Below are 18,199 nucleotides of genomic sequence, written 5' to 3'. Positions count from 1 at the left end.
TGTAAAGAAATGCGGTTTTTAAAATGTTTAAGAAGCTTCATTTAAAATTAAATTAAAATGCAGAGCCCCCCGGACCGGTGGCCAGGACCCGGGCAGTGTGAGTGCCACTGAAAATCAGCTCGCGTGCTGCCTTTGGCACGTGTGCCATAGGTTGCCTCCCCCTGTTCTAGTGGAATACATTGATACTTAAATTTGCACCTTTTGAAGCTAATGGGACAGGATCAGGACTTCAAATTGTTTCCAGATTTTCACAGCAAGCCTTGTTGCTGGTTTTATTTTTTAAACACTAGCACAGACCAGAACATTGTTTTCCTCTTCTCCCACTTCCACCTCTCTTTCTCCACCCTCCCACCCCTGAAAATTCTGGTTTTTTTGGCAAAAAATCAAAAACTGAAAAGTTTTCTTCTTTCTTGCTCTGGGGCTCACATGATCACAGTGTGTCATGGGAGATCTAGTCCAGCCAGAGAGCCCAGCCCTTGGCGGAGAAGGGAGTCATGAAGCTCCTGCGCTGTAACTCTTCTGAGGCTCCGTGGGGACATTTGCTAATTGAAATTTTGGGGGGGTTGGATATTGGTTAGGCAGGCCAAGGTTTGAGATGGAGCTGAAAAAACGAAAAACAGCTCAGACTCAGATAATACTGGCACGTATCTCTTCCCTCCCTCCTTCCCCTCCCCCCGCATTTTCTGGAAGAATTGTGTGCTATATTTGAGCGAAGAATAACAGATTTTGAAAATATTTTTCCATCTCTGTTTTGGAAAATGAGTTCTTTGGCATATTGTTACGTTGGGGCTCGTTCTGCTCAGGCTTAGTAATGCCTTCTGTCTCCCCAAGCTGATTTGGCTTTTGCAGCTCTCGCATTATATCCTAGTTTTAGAACATACGGTAACTTCTGTCAGGAGACACACAGACGTGTGGAGCTAATTCTCACAAACAGGTCGTTCATGTTAACTCAAAGACTAAAGCTATTTTTTTTTTCAGCCTAATTTTTTTTCCTTTTGCATCTATTGCCTTCCAGACCCTGTCTGGATAACGGTCTCTTTTCCAGACAAGCAAGGAAAGTAAACTCTACTGGCTGCTTGGGATCAAAACAAAGAAAATGGAACAATCCCTCCACCAGGTTTGCTTCATGCTGAAGACTTGCTTGAGCTCTGTGGAAAACATTACAAATTAGATAGCTGCGAAAAATGCAATGCATGCATGGCTGGCTCTGATAGTCTGTTTTTTCTGGAAAGGTATTATCAGAAGCTACGGGCTAGTAGTGAAATGTTCATGTATCTTAGGATGTGTTCATTGATGGCCTGGTTAATGATGGGGTCAGAGTGAAATGCTCAGCTGGAATTCTGTACAGTCTCACATGGAATGAGACTACGTACTGGACTACGATATTGCAAAGATTTCATTCTGCACTCACTTTTGATGTATAGGAGTTTTTATTAAACTCGCATAGCAACATCAGCAACTCTTGGCACTACTGACTATTTCATACTAATTGATTTTTCTTGTTAGACTGTACGGTAACAAATATCCCCTCTACAGCTGTGTCTTTGTGTGTCAGACAAAATGTATTCAAATGAGAAGTGGTCCTGCATTTCAAAGTTCAGATCTGGATATTAATTTCCTCAAAGTTTGGGAGGAGCATGGGTTTCTGAGTCTGGCTTTTGACTTGAGGATATCTCCAGTAGGAAGTTCCTACTTGGCATCAAGTTGATTTAGGCCTATGGCCTGATTGCAGTAGGATCTTCTACAGTAATTGTCAGGGGCATAGCCCAATTCAAGTTGTAAACAATTCCGGAGGATCTTCTAGTACGTCAGTCTCTCACAGCTGTCTACTGAACTTTGTAATGTGCATGTAGCTCTTTCTGATTCCATATTATGACTTGTCCTAGATATTTTCATTTCAATCCCAGCAGGCCCCTTTTTCTCACCTCTGCTCACCTCGTTCTTTGGTGTCAATTACAGCCAGAGTTTGAAAGCCTAGCGCGTACACACACACACACACACACACACACACACACACACACACACACACACCACCCCTCCTGAGTGTTTGATGTGGATTCTTCAAAGAGAGAAAGGAAAAAAGAAACCGAGCCAAATGCAGGTAACCTGCAACATTTTTCAAGAATTGGTCTGAGGGAGCAGAAGGTAGCTGAATGCCACTGAAAGCCATTAAAATAAATGACATAGTTAACCTCACAACCCTTGTGATGATTTTTATGTCCAGATAATTTAAGCTCTCCTCAGGGAAAACCGCCCCGGCTACTACTGAAAACTCGGCTCCACTTTACATAGGAGTGTCTCAAGGTGTAACAAATGTAGGTTACTTCTTCTGTGATACATGTGCCATGAGCCCATAGTGTGGGTATCTCTCCATTCATGCCATGCAGGTAGGGGACGGCCAGTCCAGAGGCACCATCCCCTCTGCTTCACAGAAGATCTTACTTCAGTTCTCTGTCTCTTGCTGGGACAATTGCAGCTACCACCTTTTCTGCAGGAGCACCATCTTTATTCACCATCGCTGGAGCTCCAGAGCTATATGGAGCTACGGGAGGCCCCAAATGCCCTTTCTATTCTACCTCACTTATTCCCCTGATGTAGGATCAATTTGCGTGGAAATCTCCTGCCACCTGGTGTGGTGACTTTGTAGCCAGGATGAGTGAAAACCGGACCAGAGGCAGCGCTGTACTGGATGTTTGTGCCATGCTTCAGGAGCCCATCCGCCAATACTGGGCACAGAGGAATCCAGCCAATTCCAACTACGAAGGAGAATCCCAGGGCAAGATGTAGGAGACCATCAATCTATTCCAGATGTCTCTACCTTTTCTTTGGGGAGGTCCTCCATCCAGAGTCCATGTCTTGGATCAGCTGCCTCCTTTCTCTCTAACGAGGGGGATCCTTTCGGTCATCCACCTCTTCCCCCTCTCCAAGAAGTTACCAATTAAGGGTCCCATCCATTTCCCATTGTCTCCCCTTCCCTCACCCTGGTTCCCTGGCTACTTCTATTAGTTTTTTTACTGGGACGTCTTCTCGGCCTTCTGGGAGAAAAATACTCCTTCCTGTTTTCAGAGAATAACTGTGAGGAGGAGGGAGGACAGGACCCAGATTCTGATTAGTCTCCTTCCCCTTGCTGCCCCTGCTTGCTCTTCCAATGGTCCCAGAATTCTGGTGTGAATGTGTCTCCCATCCAACTTGGGGTTGTGTACAGGGCCAAGGGGGATTTAGTGCAATGAAGCACCTCCGTGTCTGAGACCACCTGGCACTCAACCTACACATTCTCTTAGGCTCTACCACCTGGACTTGGTTGATGTGGTCTTCGAGCGGCTGATGTCCTATCTTAGCAGTCCTAATGCCTAGTTAAATCTTATGGTCTTGATTAGTTCCACCCTTCCACCCATTTCTCTTCTGCAGTCTCTCTGCCACTGCTTCTGTTCAGATCCTTGCTCTTCTCCATTTTCTCTTTTCCTGCCGCAATGTGGTTGCAGTTAGTAGACCCATCACACATACTGTTGGAATCCACGCTCCAGCGTGCCCTGGCAGATAATATATGGAGATATACCTATCTCCTAGAACTGGAAGGGACCCCGAAAAGTCATCGAATCCAGCCCTCTGCCTTCACTAGCAGGTCCAAGTACTGATTTTTGCCCCAGATCCCCAAGTGGCCCCCTCAAGGATTGAACTCACAACCCTGGGTTTAGCAGGCCAATGCTCAAACATGAAAAGGCATGGCCAAATACTGAGGTTAGGGAGTGCCGGGGAGGTTAGCTGCAGTTTTTATCTAACTCTGAAAGCAATGTAGTGGGGATGGGCCACCCAGAGATCAGAACAGGGGCTGATTGTGAGAAGCCCAGGTTTTCGATTGGCTGAGCTGTATCATACATACTGGAAATGCCTCTGAAAACAGCTGGGATGAGAAATGTGTGTATCCAGACCCCTCAGATTGTCAAGCCAGTCGTGGCAACATTTATGCTTTTCTACTGCTTATCTTGAAAGAGTGTGTGTTGTCTGGTGCTTTGAACTTGACTTTTTAAACTTTGGCTAGATATTGAACAAATCCTTACTGTGCATAGTATAAGGTGGAACTCATTCTAAATGCAGTGCAGGGATGTAAAAGTGCATACGATAGATTTACTGTGGATTTATGAACTGTTAAAGAGTATTTCTGAAACAGCAAATGCTGAATTACTATTCTAGTGCTGGGTCATTCACCCGTACATGCCTTGCAGGTTAAGAGAGATACCAAAATATACTGTGCCAAGAAAACTATTGCCTGTTCTTGATTTTGAACAGCGTCGAAAAGTTTTGAGTGAATAGGTTTCCTTCAGATTCACAAACGACACCTAAAATAATATTTATAAAAAGTTCTGCTAGTAATAAAGTAACAAGTGTTATTCATTCTCCAGTCAAAAATTATGATCTACGCTGAAGTGCTCTCTGCTGATTCAGCAGCTGTTGTGCTGTTGAAGACTTAACTGTGCCTCATCAAAGTTGAGTTTTATTACTGCAGAGGTAGTTGATTCTGTTAACTTTGTGCGGTTCTATGGAGTGCAGCTCTGTGGCTTATTATGGTTTTCATCCATAGCAAATGCACCGTGGAAGATCATGAGCTAAAAGGATTTTGCAGTGGATCTTTTTTAAATAAAAAGGGTAAACATTGGGGGAGAAATTGTATGATTAGTTAACTTTTCCCCAGGGAAAGGGAAGTAGGTCATTTAAATTAAACGGATTGTAGCTATATATGTATTAAGATGTATAGTAAGGGAGGCATGTAGGCTCTGGTCCTACGGTTCACCTGTTCCAAGCATGCTTCCTGTGCTCACACACAGCCTGCCTGAATGTTTGAGCCTATGGGATCAAGACCTTAGTTGGCTCATGGCGTTTCCAACAGAGAACCAATATGAACTCACAGGTCAGGGCCTATTGCCAATTTACTCTAGCCCAGGGGTAGGCAACCTCTGGCACGCGAGCTGATTTTCAGTGGCACTCACTCTGCCTGGGTCCTGGCCACCGGTCCGGGGGGGCTCTGCATTTTAATTTAATTTTAAATGAAGCTTCTTAAACATTTTAAAAACTTTATTTACTTTACATACAATAGTTTAGTTATATATTATAGACTTATAGAAAGAGACCTTCTAAAAACGTTCAAATGTTTTCCTGGCACGCGAAACCTTAAATTAGAGTGAATAAATGAAGACTCGGCACACCACTTCTGAAAGGTTGCCGACCCCTGCTCTAGTCCATATGGCTACTGAAGCAAACACCTGCCATGATAGGTGATGATATGGGTTCACTGGTTTGTTTTCATCAGTCTGGGGTTTGGGCAGGATTTTGTTTGTGCATTGCAGCCAAGATCTTACTTTAGCACTTTAAGAAACAAACATGGAGGCAATCAAATCAGATCCCTGTCAAGTTGTGTTAAATGTAAAGCCAACTCCCTCAGCAGGGTTCAGATAAATATTTCTGTATTTATCCAAGGAATAAAAGACCGGTTTAAGTTTTCTTGCACTAATAAAATGTAGCAGCAAACAGTTTACCAAAATACAGTGGATTTATATGATGCCTTTACTTTGTGGGTGGCTGACAAAAAGAACACAAATTATATAGACTTTAGGAAGCTACATTCAGGTGGCAGGTCTTTCGCTCCATGATCTTACTTAGGCTTTTGCAAACGGATGATGAAAGCAAGTGAGCCATTGTATCAGATGCACCTCTTACTTTGACCTCCGAGGATACTCTAAATTAGAAAGTAGAAAGGCACTGTTAGATTTATTTGAGTCTTCTTTTGCTTAAAAATAACCAGTGGTGGTATATTTCATTTCTCTTGTCTCCATATCTCTCTTTCTCTCTGTCCCTCATGACAAATGGCTGTTAGAACAGTGTTAAGCTATGACCTTAAAGCCACATCAGTAACAAAACTCTGGGCTGGCAGATGTGACATACTTGACTTACGTAAATCACTCTCTTTTGTCATTGCTGGCATATGACCAGTGCGTGTTCTAATTATTGAATGGCTTTTATAGCCCCATTATTTATAATCACTTTTGGTTAGCAGCTGGAAGACCAGGATGGAGTAGAATGAAATGATAGAGCGCAAAATATTATCATTTGTCTAACAGCTACTGGGATTAGGAACATTTGATGATGATATGGTTAGGAGCATTCAGCCCTCATTCTGGGTCCTGAGATGGGTTGCTGCTTAGTGGACCTTGCCATGAGAATGATTGCATTCATAGGTACAGAAGCAGAATAGAAATTCTTGCAAATATTAACAAAATATTTGTCCATCACAAACAACCTGAGCTCTAGAATACAGGCAAAATCCACTATTAGTAGGTCCCCACCATCAGTTGATGGTGATTTCCATTTATTATTTGCATTTTGATAATGGCCTGGGACCCTATTCATGGTTCAGGATCCTATCTTGGTGAAGGTGCTGTACAAACCCATTAAAAAAAAAAAAGGTCCCTGCCCTTCCAATTTCTCTTCTCTTCCCCCTTCCCACTCTCCCCCTTTATAAACCAGACTAATACCTTCATCCTGCAAACCCAAAATGTAAACTTTGCCTCTTGTAAAAGCTTGTTTTCCCTCTCAATATAGCCATTAGGCTGCGAGAGAGAGTTTGAATCTAGATGACTTCATTGCACTGTTATCCTTGTAGTAAGGCCTTTTAACCTCAGCTTGCTTCATGGCACTGTTATTTTGAAACTGCCTTTGTGTGACCGCAGGAAATCCTCTTGCTCTAGAGCTTCTTAAAAAAGAAATCTCGCTAAAGAGTGGAATTGTGTTGTGATACACGGATGAAATATGGACTTGTCTCGTTCAGAGCCATTAACCCAGGGGTGGCTAACCTGAGCCTGAGAAGGAGCCCGAATTTACCAACGTACATTGCCAAAGAGCCACAGTAATACGTCAGCAGCCCCCCATCAGCGGTCCCAGCGCCTCCCGCCCACTGGCAGCCCTGCCGATTAGCACCTCCCCCTCCCTCCCGCCCTGCGCCTCCCGATCAGCTGTTTTCGTGGTGTGCAGGAGGCTTGGGGGGGGAGGGCGGGGAGGAGTGAGGGCATAGCAGGCTCAAGGGAGGGGGCGGGAAGAGGTGAGTGGGGGCGCAGGGCCTGTAGCATAGCCAGGGGTTGAGCAGTGAGCAACCCCCCCCCCCCCCCCCCAGCACACTGGAAAGTTGGTGCCTGTAACTCCAGCCCCGGAGTCGGAGCCTATACAAGGAGCTGCATATTAACTTCTGAAGAGCCACACGTGGCTCCGGAGCCACAGGTTGGCCACCCCGGCATTAACCAGTGTGAAACAGCAATCAGTAGTCATTACGTTCCTGCTGAAGATAAATTGAGAATATGAACTAGCATGTAAACCTGTTTATGTGAGGTACATAATGTAGGTCAGAGACAGGAAATCAGGTTTGAAAGAAACGTGTTTAAAAACAAACGCTATCGTGGATAGATAGCAGCACAGTCAGGACACAGACAGACAGGCACACGCACATGTTAATTTATTGTTGCTGGGAGCAAACGAGACTGAGCAATATTATTCCACCCACTGAGTTATTTTCTGTTTCACTGTTTGGGTTTGTTTTTCTCACTGAACGACTATCATTTGGCTTCCAAAGTGTAACAGCATTGGAAAGAAAATCATTGAACTCTGGATTTGCAAGAACATGAGTAACCAAACAAAACCCAAGATGACATGTAACCCAAGTTTCCTTTGTTTAGTTCAAAGTTCAGGAAAACCTATTTAAAAATTATATATATATTCCAGACCCTTGAGTTGAGTAGAAACTCAAATTTCAAAATGTATATTAGGTGACAGCTTTCGGAAAGGTTTCAGAATGGTAGCCGTGTTAGTCTGTATCAGCAAAAACAACGAGGAGACTAATAAATTTATTTGGGCATAAGCTTTCGTGAGATAGAACCCACTTCATCAGCTTCCTGAAAGGAAAAGCAACAATCTGAGAGATTCACAGCATGCTGGGGAGCTAGTCAAAAAATGAAGGAAATTGCAAACCCTCCCCTCCATTTTAAAATTATTTTTTTTTCTCATTTTTGCAATACATTCTTAAATCTTTTTGGTCAGTTTCGTCGTGGTGAAATTCATTTTTGAATTTGAAAATGGCTTATTTCTGATCCTGAATATAAGATATTACAAATGAAAATTTTAAATACATTTCAGTATAATTTTGGATAAAAAGAAATTACAAAGATGTCAACATTTGGAAAAAAAAGTATTTCTATGGAAAAAAAATCATTCCAAAACTTGGACAAATTCTAGAAGGAAGGGTATCCTGCATGAATTATAAGTTATATAGTTAGGAAGTCCTAGCCCAGCAGGGCCTTGACTACTGCAACACAAATAACTGAATACATAATGCATGTCAGAAGACAACTTATATTTTTTTAATGCATGCAGTTCGCAGCGTTAATTTCCTCAGTGGAATACTTTCTTACATTATATGCAAAATACGTTTGGGATGTTTGTTTCTTGCTTATTCATAACCTTGTTTAACATTGGCTTGTGAGGGGAAAATAAGGAGTAGCTGTTGAATTAAAAGATGAAAAATTCAGTGATTCATCCTTTCAGGGTATGCCATCCCTTTGACTCCTGCAAAATCTGCCTTTAGAAGTAAGAGAAGGAAATATCCCTTACTATCCAATACCCAGAATTGACAAGGTCACTTCTGAAGGTTGAATTTTCACAGTGAAAAGTTAGCCACCTCCAAGTAAGCCATCCTACAGGAAATCACTTTTAACTTCATAGTGACTGGAAACTATTTGTTAGAAAATTGGGTGGTGATCCACTGCTCGGCATAGTGAGGGATGTTCCCAGAACCAGTAAGGAAAGTTCTCTTCGTTAGTTTGGGTTTCTATTCGTTCGTTTATTTTAGGTGCTTCTACAGTGAACATGTTTGATCTTCGCTGACAGTGAGATGGAAATAAATAAATATATGATAAAGCAGTGTATAAAAATGTTTAAAACCAAAATATGGTACTAATTCAGTAACCTGCTGGAAGCTCATTAGTGGGAACTCAACAGAATTAATAACAATGGCTGCTTACCACCTCCGAGAGCAGTTGTTAATACCACAATTCTCTGATAGAGTAGAGCTCCTTACAACTGTAGAGGAGATGGTTGTTTCTAAATTGTGTTTCATAATCAGATTCAACTACAGTACATTAAGTTCCTGCCAGTCTGTGAATGACTATATTATTAGAAAGTTTATAGTTGTATTGATTTATAGCTGTGTGTAAGCAAAAAAGCCATATCTGATTCATATTCCTTATAAATGTGGTGTGCTGACTCTACAGAATTTTCTTTGCTGTAATAAATATCTCAGTTGCTTCCACCTTTTTAAAAAACATCAGTGTTGTTTGGAGAAGATGATATGAAATTGTTTGTTTTATTGAAAGAATTCTATTTAGAGTTTTAAAAACTCTTCTGATAATAACAATTCTGTTCTAAAACTTTATGGAACGACATTATGCCTATAGGATATTCCCATCTCCCCTGCTCATTCAACTGCAAAGAGACATGGGGACATTTTCTAAAAGAAAATTTCTGGGTTTTGACTCAAAATGACTTTTCATTTAGAAATTTAAATGATAATCAAATAAAACACAGGTCTAAATTGAAATAAAATGTTTTGATTGACCCAGACGGAATGTTTTTGTTTTGAATATCAGTCAACCAACATTTTCAAGATTTTAATTCTTTATGCGGATTCGGGACGGGATACTTTTTCCCGGGACTGGAAAGTCATTTCCTGCCCAGCTCTAACAGCTACTGCCTGAATGAGCACCTCTTAGCTGTGCACAGCAAGAAATAGATTTTCTTTCTTTTCATTTCTCTGTGTAGCTGGGAATAGAGCGGGTTAGGAACTTCCCATCAACATTTTTTTTTTTTGAGAGAGAGAGAGAATTTTTTTTCTGTTCTATTTAGGTTTTTATTCCTTATTCATCACCATAGTCTCTGCGCTCCTTCCAGTAACATATTAAACATCGCGACTTGACAACTGTCCCCTGGTGTTGGTTCTCTCATCCTCTTCCCAGAGAGAAAAGCGTGTGCACTGGAGTGTCTTATTTTGGTAATGTATTGGGGGTTATTTGTAGCTTTTTTTAAAAATAGCTGTTTTCTCTTTGCAGGAAGTAGACTGAACAAAGATCTGAGGCATTATCTCAACCAGAGGTTTCAGAAAGGATCTCCAGATCACGAGTTGCAGCAGACAATTCGAGATAACCTTTATCGCCATGCTGTGCCTTGTAAGTAATGAAACATTTCCCCAGTGGAGTTCATGTGATTAAAATTAAATCCTTTTGGTGGTAAATTTTAAGTGGTGCTGTGCACTGCTATAGGGGAGACCTGATTTACGACTATGGGGCTCTTGTGTTGGTGACAGCGGAGAAGATGATATGCCTGGTTCTGTGGATTGGCTGAGATAAGGTGCAAAGTGGATGGTAGTTCCAGAATGGATTGTGATGGGAAAAGGTTTGAAAATAAATTTACAGTTGATGGGAAAGGAAGTGAGATGGTGGGGAATGAGTGAGGAAAAGAGCGGGTTTGGTAGTGAAACCACTTCATCCTGGGGTTCTGATTTGCTGGTTCCATCATGTAGCAGCTATTTATATAGCATTTACAGGTTGGTTAATGCCTTACATAAAGCTTGGACAAACACTCGATGTAGAAACAGTTCTGTTAACATCAGATAGTCTGTGCTTACCCTGGTGAGCCGTGTGCCAGAGGTTGCCGACCCCTGGGATAGATAGTAGGACAGAAAATATCATATTGCCTCTATGTAAATACATGGTATGCCCACATCTTGAATACTGTGTGCAGATGCGGTCACCTCACCTCAAAAAAGATGTATTGGAATTGGAAAAGGTTCAGAAAAGGCGACAAAAATGATTAGGGGTATGGAATGGCTTCAGTATGAGGAGAGATTAATAAGACTGGGACTTTTCAGATTGGAAAAGAGATGGCTAAAGGGAGATATGATTAAATCATGACTGGTGTAGAGAAAGTAGATAAGGAAGTGTTGTTTACTACTACTCATAATACAAGAAGTAAGGGTCACCAAATGAAATTAATAGGCAGCAGATTTAAAACAAATAAAAGATGTATTTCTTCACACAACGCACAGTCAACCCTTTGGAACTCCTTGCCAGAGGACGTTGTGAAGGCCAAGACTATAACAGGGTTCAAAAAAGAACTAGATAAATTCATGGAGGATAGGTCCATCAATGGCTATTAGCCGTGATGGGCAGGAATGGTGTCCCTACCCTCTGTTTGCCAGAAGCTAGGAATGAGTGACAGGGGGTGGATCACTTGATGGTCACCTGTTCTGTTCATTCCCTCTGGGGCACCTGGCACTGGCCACTGTTGGAAGACAGGATACTGGGCTAGATGGACCCTTGGCCTGACCCAGAAGGCCCATTCTTATGGCTGCATTAGTCTTATTTCATCAGTGGAAAGGAGGGACTGAAGTACTCTTTGAAATGCTATGCATAGGCATAATGAATAAACACTGATCCTATTGAACACTTCCCTTTTCCAGTTTGTCAATCCAAAATGTGTTTAGTTTTTATGCTTGTAACTTGCCTGGCTGCAGTTTTTAAAGGACGACTGAACAAGATGCCTTCTAGGAATGTGAATGAATGTGATTTTAGGCTCAGTGGCTAGAGAGTCCTGATGCTAATATCCTTCTGCCCATGTATTTCTTTTGACTTCTATTCCAGTTTCCAACACAGCACATACAGAAAATGTGCAGAAGTTCTGTTGAAGCATTTTCTGTGTTGCCAAGGTTACGTTCTGAAATGCTTTCTGTTTATTTATTTCTCAGATTTATTGAACTTGACTGTGAGTTAAACTGCTTGAATGTAAACTTGCTATGCTTTGTTTTAGAATTGGGGTAGCAGGGAGGGAAGGGATAGAGCGATTTCTGCCTTTTAAAAATAACAGGGAGAGAGATGTTTTGTTCTGGCGTTAATGAGAACATCTGTAATCATGTTCCAATTATGTAACAAATAGAAAAATCTGCAAAGGAGAGGTTATTTATTGTGTACCCCTGTCCTTGCAGAGCTATACATCGGGTAACATTTTATTTTTCCTCTGTGTGCTGCAGAAAGGAGATGAGTCTGTCTTTTGATATGACGTTTAACGTGTACCTGTGTGAATCTGAATGAACCCGCGCGATGCGTGGTGATTTGGGATGCTTTTACAGGTCTACAAAAAGAACAGGAGTACTTGGGGCACCTTAGAGACTAACATATTTATTAGAGCATAAGCTTTCGTGGACTACAGCCCGTTGTAGTCCACAAAAGCTTATGCTCTAATAAATGTGTTAGTCTCTAAGGTGCCACAAGTACTCCTGTTCTTTTTGCGGATACAGACTAACACGGCTGCTACTCTGAAACCTTTTATAGGTCTAGAGATTAATCTAGTTGCATACTCGTATACTTGTATTCCTTGGTACATGTGACCAGTAAATCCAGAGCTCTGGACCCATCTCTAGTGCTAATGGATTATGAAGTCTTGTATTTTGAAAACGGAATTCCCTGCTGATTATCTGGTAAACATGCTACAAGCACACAAGGTCACTCAGCCTGAGCATGGTTGGACTGCGTGCTGCTTGTTGTTGCTAGTATCAGGAATACATGAAGTGATGATTGATTGATGTTCAATGGAGAAGGAGGTATAAACTGGCTCTTTCCCCTGAGTCCTAGGAGGTTAATACCAAACCCTTGTGGTTCAACTGTTCTTAGGCTGCACGTTATGCTCCAAAGGAAAAATGATGGGCTTTTATTTACCACATTGCTTGTCAAACAACAGCTCTTGAAACTACTGCAGACTTTTCGGGTTACAAACCACCCAACAAAACTAAATGAAAGGCTTTGTCTTCAGTAGGAGAAAAGATGTGGTTTTGAATGAGCATTGCCTGTCCTGCGGATCGGTATTGTCTCACTGTTTCCTTGTACTTCCCCATCTGCCTGTATCCAACTGTTGTCTCTTGTTTTGTACTTAAATGGTCAGTTCTTTGGGACAGGAACTGTCTGTCTGTTCTGTGTGTCTACAGTGCCGAGCACACTGGGGTCCTGGGCCATGACTGCGGCTCCTTGGGTGAGACAGATAATCCTAGTAAGTCGAGTCAGTTAATTTGAGGTAAAACCCGAGTCAAGACCAGGCAGTTTGTAGTTTCCACATAAGTTAGCAGGTTGAGCTAAATCCTATGGGGAGTACTAGTCTTTAATTCAACCTGCTGCTCTTGTGAAAACTGCATACTGTCTCATCTTCCCCAGGACTATGGTTAGCTAACTCCGGGTAAGACCACACCTCTTTTCCGTATGAAGACACAGGGCCAGAGGAGCAGAGATGTGCAGCAAATGACCCACTGAGCATAGGGGCTACTTTGTGAAGAAACCGGACCTTGAAATAGTGAAAGAAACTCAAATTTAAAGTGCAATATATAAAGGGGCGCACACACACGCGCACACACACACACACACACACCATATAGTTAATAAAATAGCCAGGGTGCCAACTGGGCTTTTAAAAGGAAATCTGTAAATGCACGCCTAAATGTTACCTCGGGAGCTGATGGTAAGGGCCAGGTAGCCATGACCCTTCCAGAAGCTATGCCAGATTTGTGGTCAACCTCTATAACAAACACTCTGCTCTTTACTTCCTTCCCTGCCTCAGGCATTACCAACCTCTCTCTAACAAAACCCCTGCCTGCAATTTCCTTCTACCTACTCCAGCCTCTATTTTGTGCTAAGGTTATAGTGAACAGCAGATCTGATAAGCCTTGCCTTGGGCCTCTGATTTCAAATGTCATGTGATCTGAGGACTGATATTACTGGTACATCCAAGCCTGCAAGATTAGCTTTCTGAAGACCCTGGGCCCAACTTAATCATTGAAGGCTAGGGCCAGATAGGATGCAGGAGACATGACACTTCATTTCCTCTACACAAACCTTATTTTAAAAAAAAGAAAAAGGTAGAGTTTAGAGACCAAGCCAGTTCTTGTATCAGCTGAACCAATTAGTTCATTCATAATGCCAATCGTTGATATTTATACACTTCATTGCTCTATAGTATGACAGCTCTGAGGTGTTGTGGGGGGAGTTTTCTTCACTTCTGAGAAGGCAGCACCTTAAGATACTCGAGCTAGGATGCTCTCTTCACTCACTCAGATAAATGCCCACACTAGGGTGACCAGACAGCAAGTGTGAAAAATCGGGACAGGGAGTGGGGGGTAATAGGAGCCTATATAAGAAAAAGACCCCAAAATTTGGACTGTTCCTATAAAATTGGGACATCCGGTCACCCTAGACCGCACTCCTCATTCCCTAGGCCAATGGGTCTCAAACTTTTTTTTTTACGGCGACCCCTTTCACATCGCAAGCCTCTGAGTGCGACTCCTTATAAATTAAAAACACTTTTTAATATATTTAATACTATTATAAATGCTGGAGACAAGCGGGGTTTGGGGTGGAGGTTGACCGTTCGCGACCCCCCATATAATGACCTCGCAACCCCCTGAGGGATCCTGACCCCAGTTTGAGAACCCCTGCCCTAGGCATAGTAACCCTTGCCAAAGCTAGACTATAGACCTGTCAAGGTTCCCTCCCCACTCTGAACTTTAGGGTACAGATGTGGGGACCTGCATGAAAGACCCCCTAAGCTTATTTTTACCAGCTTAGGTTAACAGTATGCTGCCACCACCAAGTGTTAACCAAATATTTAGGGAGAGCCACTTGGAACTCTGCCTTCCCCCAAGTATCTCCCAAGTCCCTAACCCCTTTTCCTGGGCAGATTTGAGAATAATTCCTCCCCCCAAGTCCCTACACCCTTTTTCCTCGGTAGATTTGAGAATCCCCCTCACCAGTTAGTCCTGGTGAACACAGATCCAAACCCTTGGATCTTAAAACAATGAAAAATCAATCAGGTTCTTAAAAGAAGAATTGTAATGAAAGAAAAAAGGTAGTAGGAGTACCTCTGTGAGATTAGAATGAAAAATAATCTCACAGACAATCAGATTCAAAACACAGAGGGTTTGCCTCTGGGCAAAGCTTTAAAGTTACACAAAGAACCCAAATTTACCTTCCCTCTTATTCGCAAAAGAACCCACAAACAAGAAAATAAAAGTAATCTAACACATTCCTTCTTTAAATACTCACTACCCTATAGGAGTGGGATGGCTCCTTATTTCTCTGTTTCCGGCAAAAGCCCACACAGCACAGACAAAAGACTTCTTCCCCCTTCCAGATTTTAAAGCATCTTGTCCCCTTATTGGTCCTTCTGGTTAGGCATCAGCTAGGTTATGTGAGCTTCTTAACCCTTTACAAGTAAAAGAGGAATTAACCCTTAACTGTATGTTTATGACAAGACCCATGTTACATTGGGTGATTCAGGTGTCTAGAACGCTGACAGTCTCTGGTGGTTCCTGTATCCCTGCCTGACTCCAAGGCGTTGCATCCTCTCTGGTTTCTGACCCGGTATGGGTTCATTAAGGCCATCAGAAGAAATGCAATATTTCTAGGCTAGTAAATGGCTTTATTGCTCCTAGCAGTGAGTGTGAATACTGTACTGGAGACAGTTCAGCAATTCTGGGCCAGGTCTGTGTCTAGGAAGGCTTTGCTACTACACCAGCGGAGTCGTCTAGTGTGGGTGCAACTTATTCCTGCAGTATTGTGCTTTTTGTTGACCTAAGCTTATTCCAGGTTCACCCACCCCCAAGCAAAACAATCTCTACCAGTATATAACTGCGTCTACACTAGGGAATAGCTAGCACAGCTATGTACATCAGAGATTTACATCTCTTCCCCCGCTCCCCTCCCCAATGGACATAACTACGTCAGCAAAAGTCCATAATGTAGACTTGGCTTTGGGATATCTCTAGGTTTGGAGGAGGCTATAGGTCCTCAGGTTAGTTGGCCTCCTGTGGTATTTTTGACAGACTATTGTTGTTCCTGGAAATATCCCTCTCCCCCTCAAAGTAGCATTGGGCTATGCTAATTGGTTGACATTATCATATCATTTGTGAAAGGACAGCCATAAAGAGCTACTCTATGGAAAACATGGCTGGTTGGGAGTAAACCTGAGAACCTGCCCAGAACATTGCATTCTGAATTAGTGTTTCCAAGTAGGTCCATCTGGAATATATTTGCACTATATCAATTGACAATAATACCCAGTAGTGACATACTTTAATGTTTCAATAGGTGTGTGTAGTCCGTTGGTTCGACGATGACATGACAATAGGACAACATGTCTAAATACAGGAGGCTGGGCAGACAAGGTCATCTCCATCTTAAAATGATGCTAAAGTGGACTGGTTTAAAATAAACAAGCTGGACTGGCCATTTGTCCTAGTTGCTTATTCTCAGAGACGTGGACCAAGAAGAATAAGAAAGGTGTTATTACCTCCAGACAGGCTCTGTTTGGTATTTGTGTCCTGGTCCCATTCATTTGATTCCTTTGCTACTCCCTGGGGGTCTTCTGTATCTTCAGAGTCATTCAGGCAGTGAGATCTACATTTAGGGGGTCTGGCAGCCTGAATCTGTCTTGTTATTGTTTTTGTTATTAGCTAGTACAACATGCCAAAGCAATGTACCTGATGCAAAATTGAATAACACAGGTCAGCAATCACTTACCTCCCAGTTCACGTAAATTCTGCATTAGTTCCCATTCTGTTACCCTTGGATTTAATAATGCTTGTCTTGTCCTTTTGGCCACTGACTTTAAAAAGAAGTCAGGCTGTAGAAGTTTTTGTTGTAGATACGGAGACACCCAAGGTCAGTATGATGGCTTTCTTAGGGCAGAGATTTAGACCTAGGCTTTTTCTCTGCATAGCAAATTTTTCCTGGAGGGTTCTTTTAAGCCCTTCTGGGTTCTTTAACTTTGTTCTGTAGTTGTCCGTTTCCCAAAATAAACATGTACTGGGGGGGAGGGGGGGATAAATTGGCTGGCTCACTTAAGGTTAGATAGGTCTGTTACATCTCTTCTAGTCATGCTCCCTGTAGCAGCCAAGCCTCCCAGAGTTCAGTTTTTACCTGTGTTTTGAATCCCAGAGTACCAGCTCCATTTGCTACAGTTGACCTTGAAGGTGCCACATTGAGATGGAAAGCAATAGTTAAACAGACCCTGGAATAAGAGTTGGATGGAATTCTAAGGAGACTTGGAAAACCAGCGGTATGTGACATCCAGTCGTCTGGTTTGTTCAAGCTCTCTTTTTTGTGGGAAACTTGAGAAAGAGGGCCCCCATTCTAAGAGCTCCTCACATCTGTGAAAGGACATTTTGAAGTTTTAAAAGAAGGCCAATAACACAAAGCAAGAAATTGTGATGTCACATCATAGGAGCTAAATTATGAAATGGATATAGAGGGCCACATTCAGTTCTCAGGTAAATGGGCTCAGTTGAATGTACTTATTTAATCATTACAACTCTGCATTTTCTTCCTTGTATATGGTACATATTCCATTGGTAGAAACTCTGGGTTCAAGCTTGGATTTAAAATAATTTTACAAGCGAAAATGAGCTTGGCACAGTCTAATCCCCCATGGATATTTATTCCCATCACAGAACAAATCCAAACATTAGGCACCATTGGCTTTTTCTGATCAGTGGCGGGTAGGGTAGATGAGCCAGGCTCTTGGCAGTCTGTTGGCAATGCTTGCAGAGCAGCTGCCTGGCGATGTCTAGGGGTAACTGATGAAGTCCTTTGCATTCATTAGCACCAGAGAAACCCACAGTATTTCAGAAAAGACACATAAAAATGAACTGGTAGAAATACAAGCAAACCCTCTTGTAGGCTCTAATTAGTCTGGATTTAACGACAATTCAGCTGATTTTTCTTAAAATGAATATTCATTATGATTTATATGATGCCAGTTGTGTGCATCAGCTAATTCTTGGAATCAAATGAAAAGACCTGTATAATATGAGTAGACATATTTGTTATATACTAGGGTTCATAGAGTAGCACTTTCTGATTTATTTTAGTTGCTATTTTTTTTTAAGATAAACAGAATTGCTGACAGTCCAAGTTATTTTCTTTCATAAGCAGTAAGTCAGAGGTTTATATAAGCAAATGTTCTTTGAATTATCAAAAGGCTTCAAGAAGTTTGGCATGGCTTATTATCTAAATGCCTTTTGATGCCTTAGCTATTGTATGTACACACATAATTCTACACTGTTTATAAT

The 18,199-nt window shown here is 42.0% G+C and overlaps 1 protein-coding gene across 30 annotated transcripts in view; it reads left to right on the top strand.

The window, feature by feature from the left end:
* MAGI1 (membrane associated guanylate kinase, WW and PDZ domain containing 1) overlaps positions 1 to 18,199 on the top strand; it is a 490,274-nt gene that overhangs the window by 261,967 nt on the left and 210,108 nt on the right. For all 30 annotated transcript variants that reach the window (XM_054033640.1, XM_054033634.1, XM_054033637.1 and 27 more), the window contains exon 2: positions 10,143 to 10,259. In XM_054033640.1, coding sequence (XP_053889615.1) covers positions 10,143 to 10,259 — 117 coding nt within the window. The remainder of the gene's footprint in view (positions 1 to 10,142; positions 10,260 to 18,199) is intronic.

This window comes from Malaclemys terrapin, chromosome 7 (assembly GCF_027887155.1).
Source record: "Malaclemys terrapin pileata isolate rMalTer1 chromosome 7, rMalTer1.hap1, whole genome shotgun sequence".
NCBI lineage: Eukaryota > Metazoa > Chordata > Testudines > Emydidae > Malaclemys > Malaclemys terrapin.
This window is presented reverse-complemented; position numbering and strand designations above follow the sequence as displayed.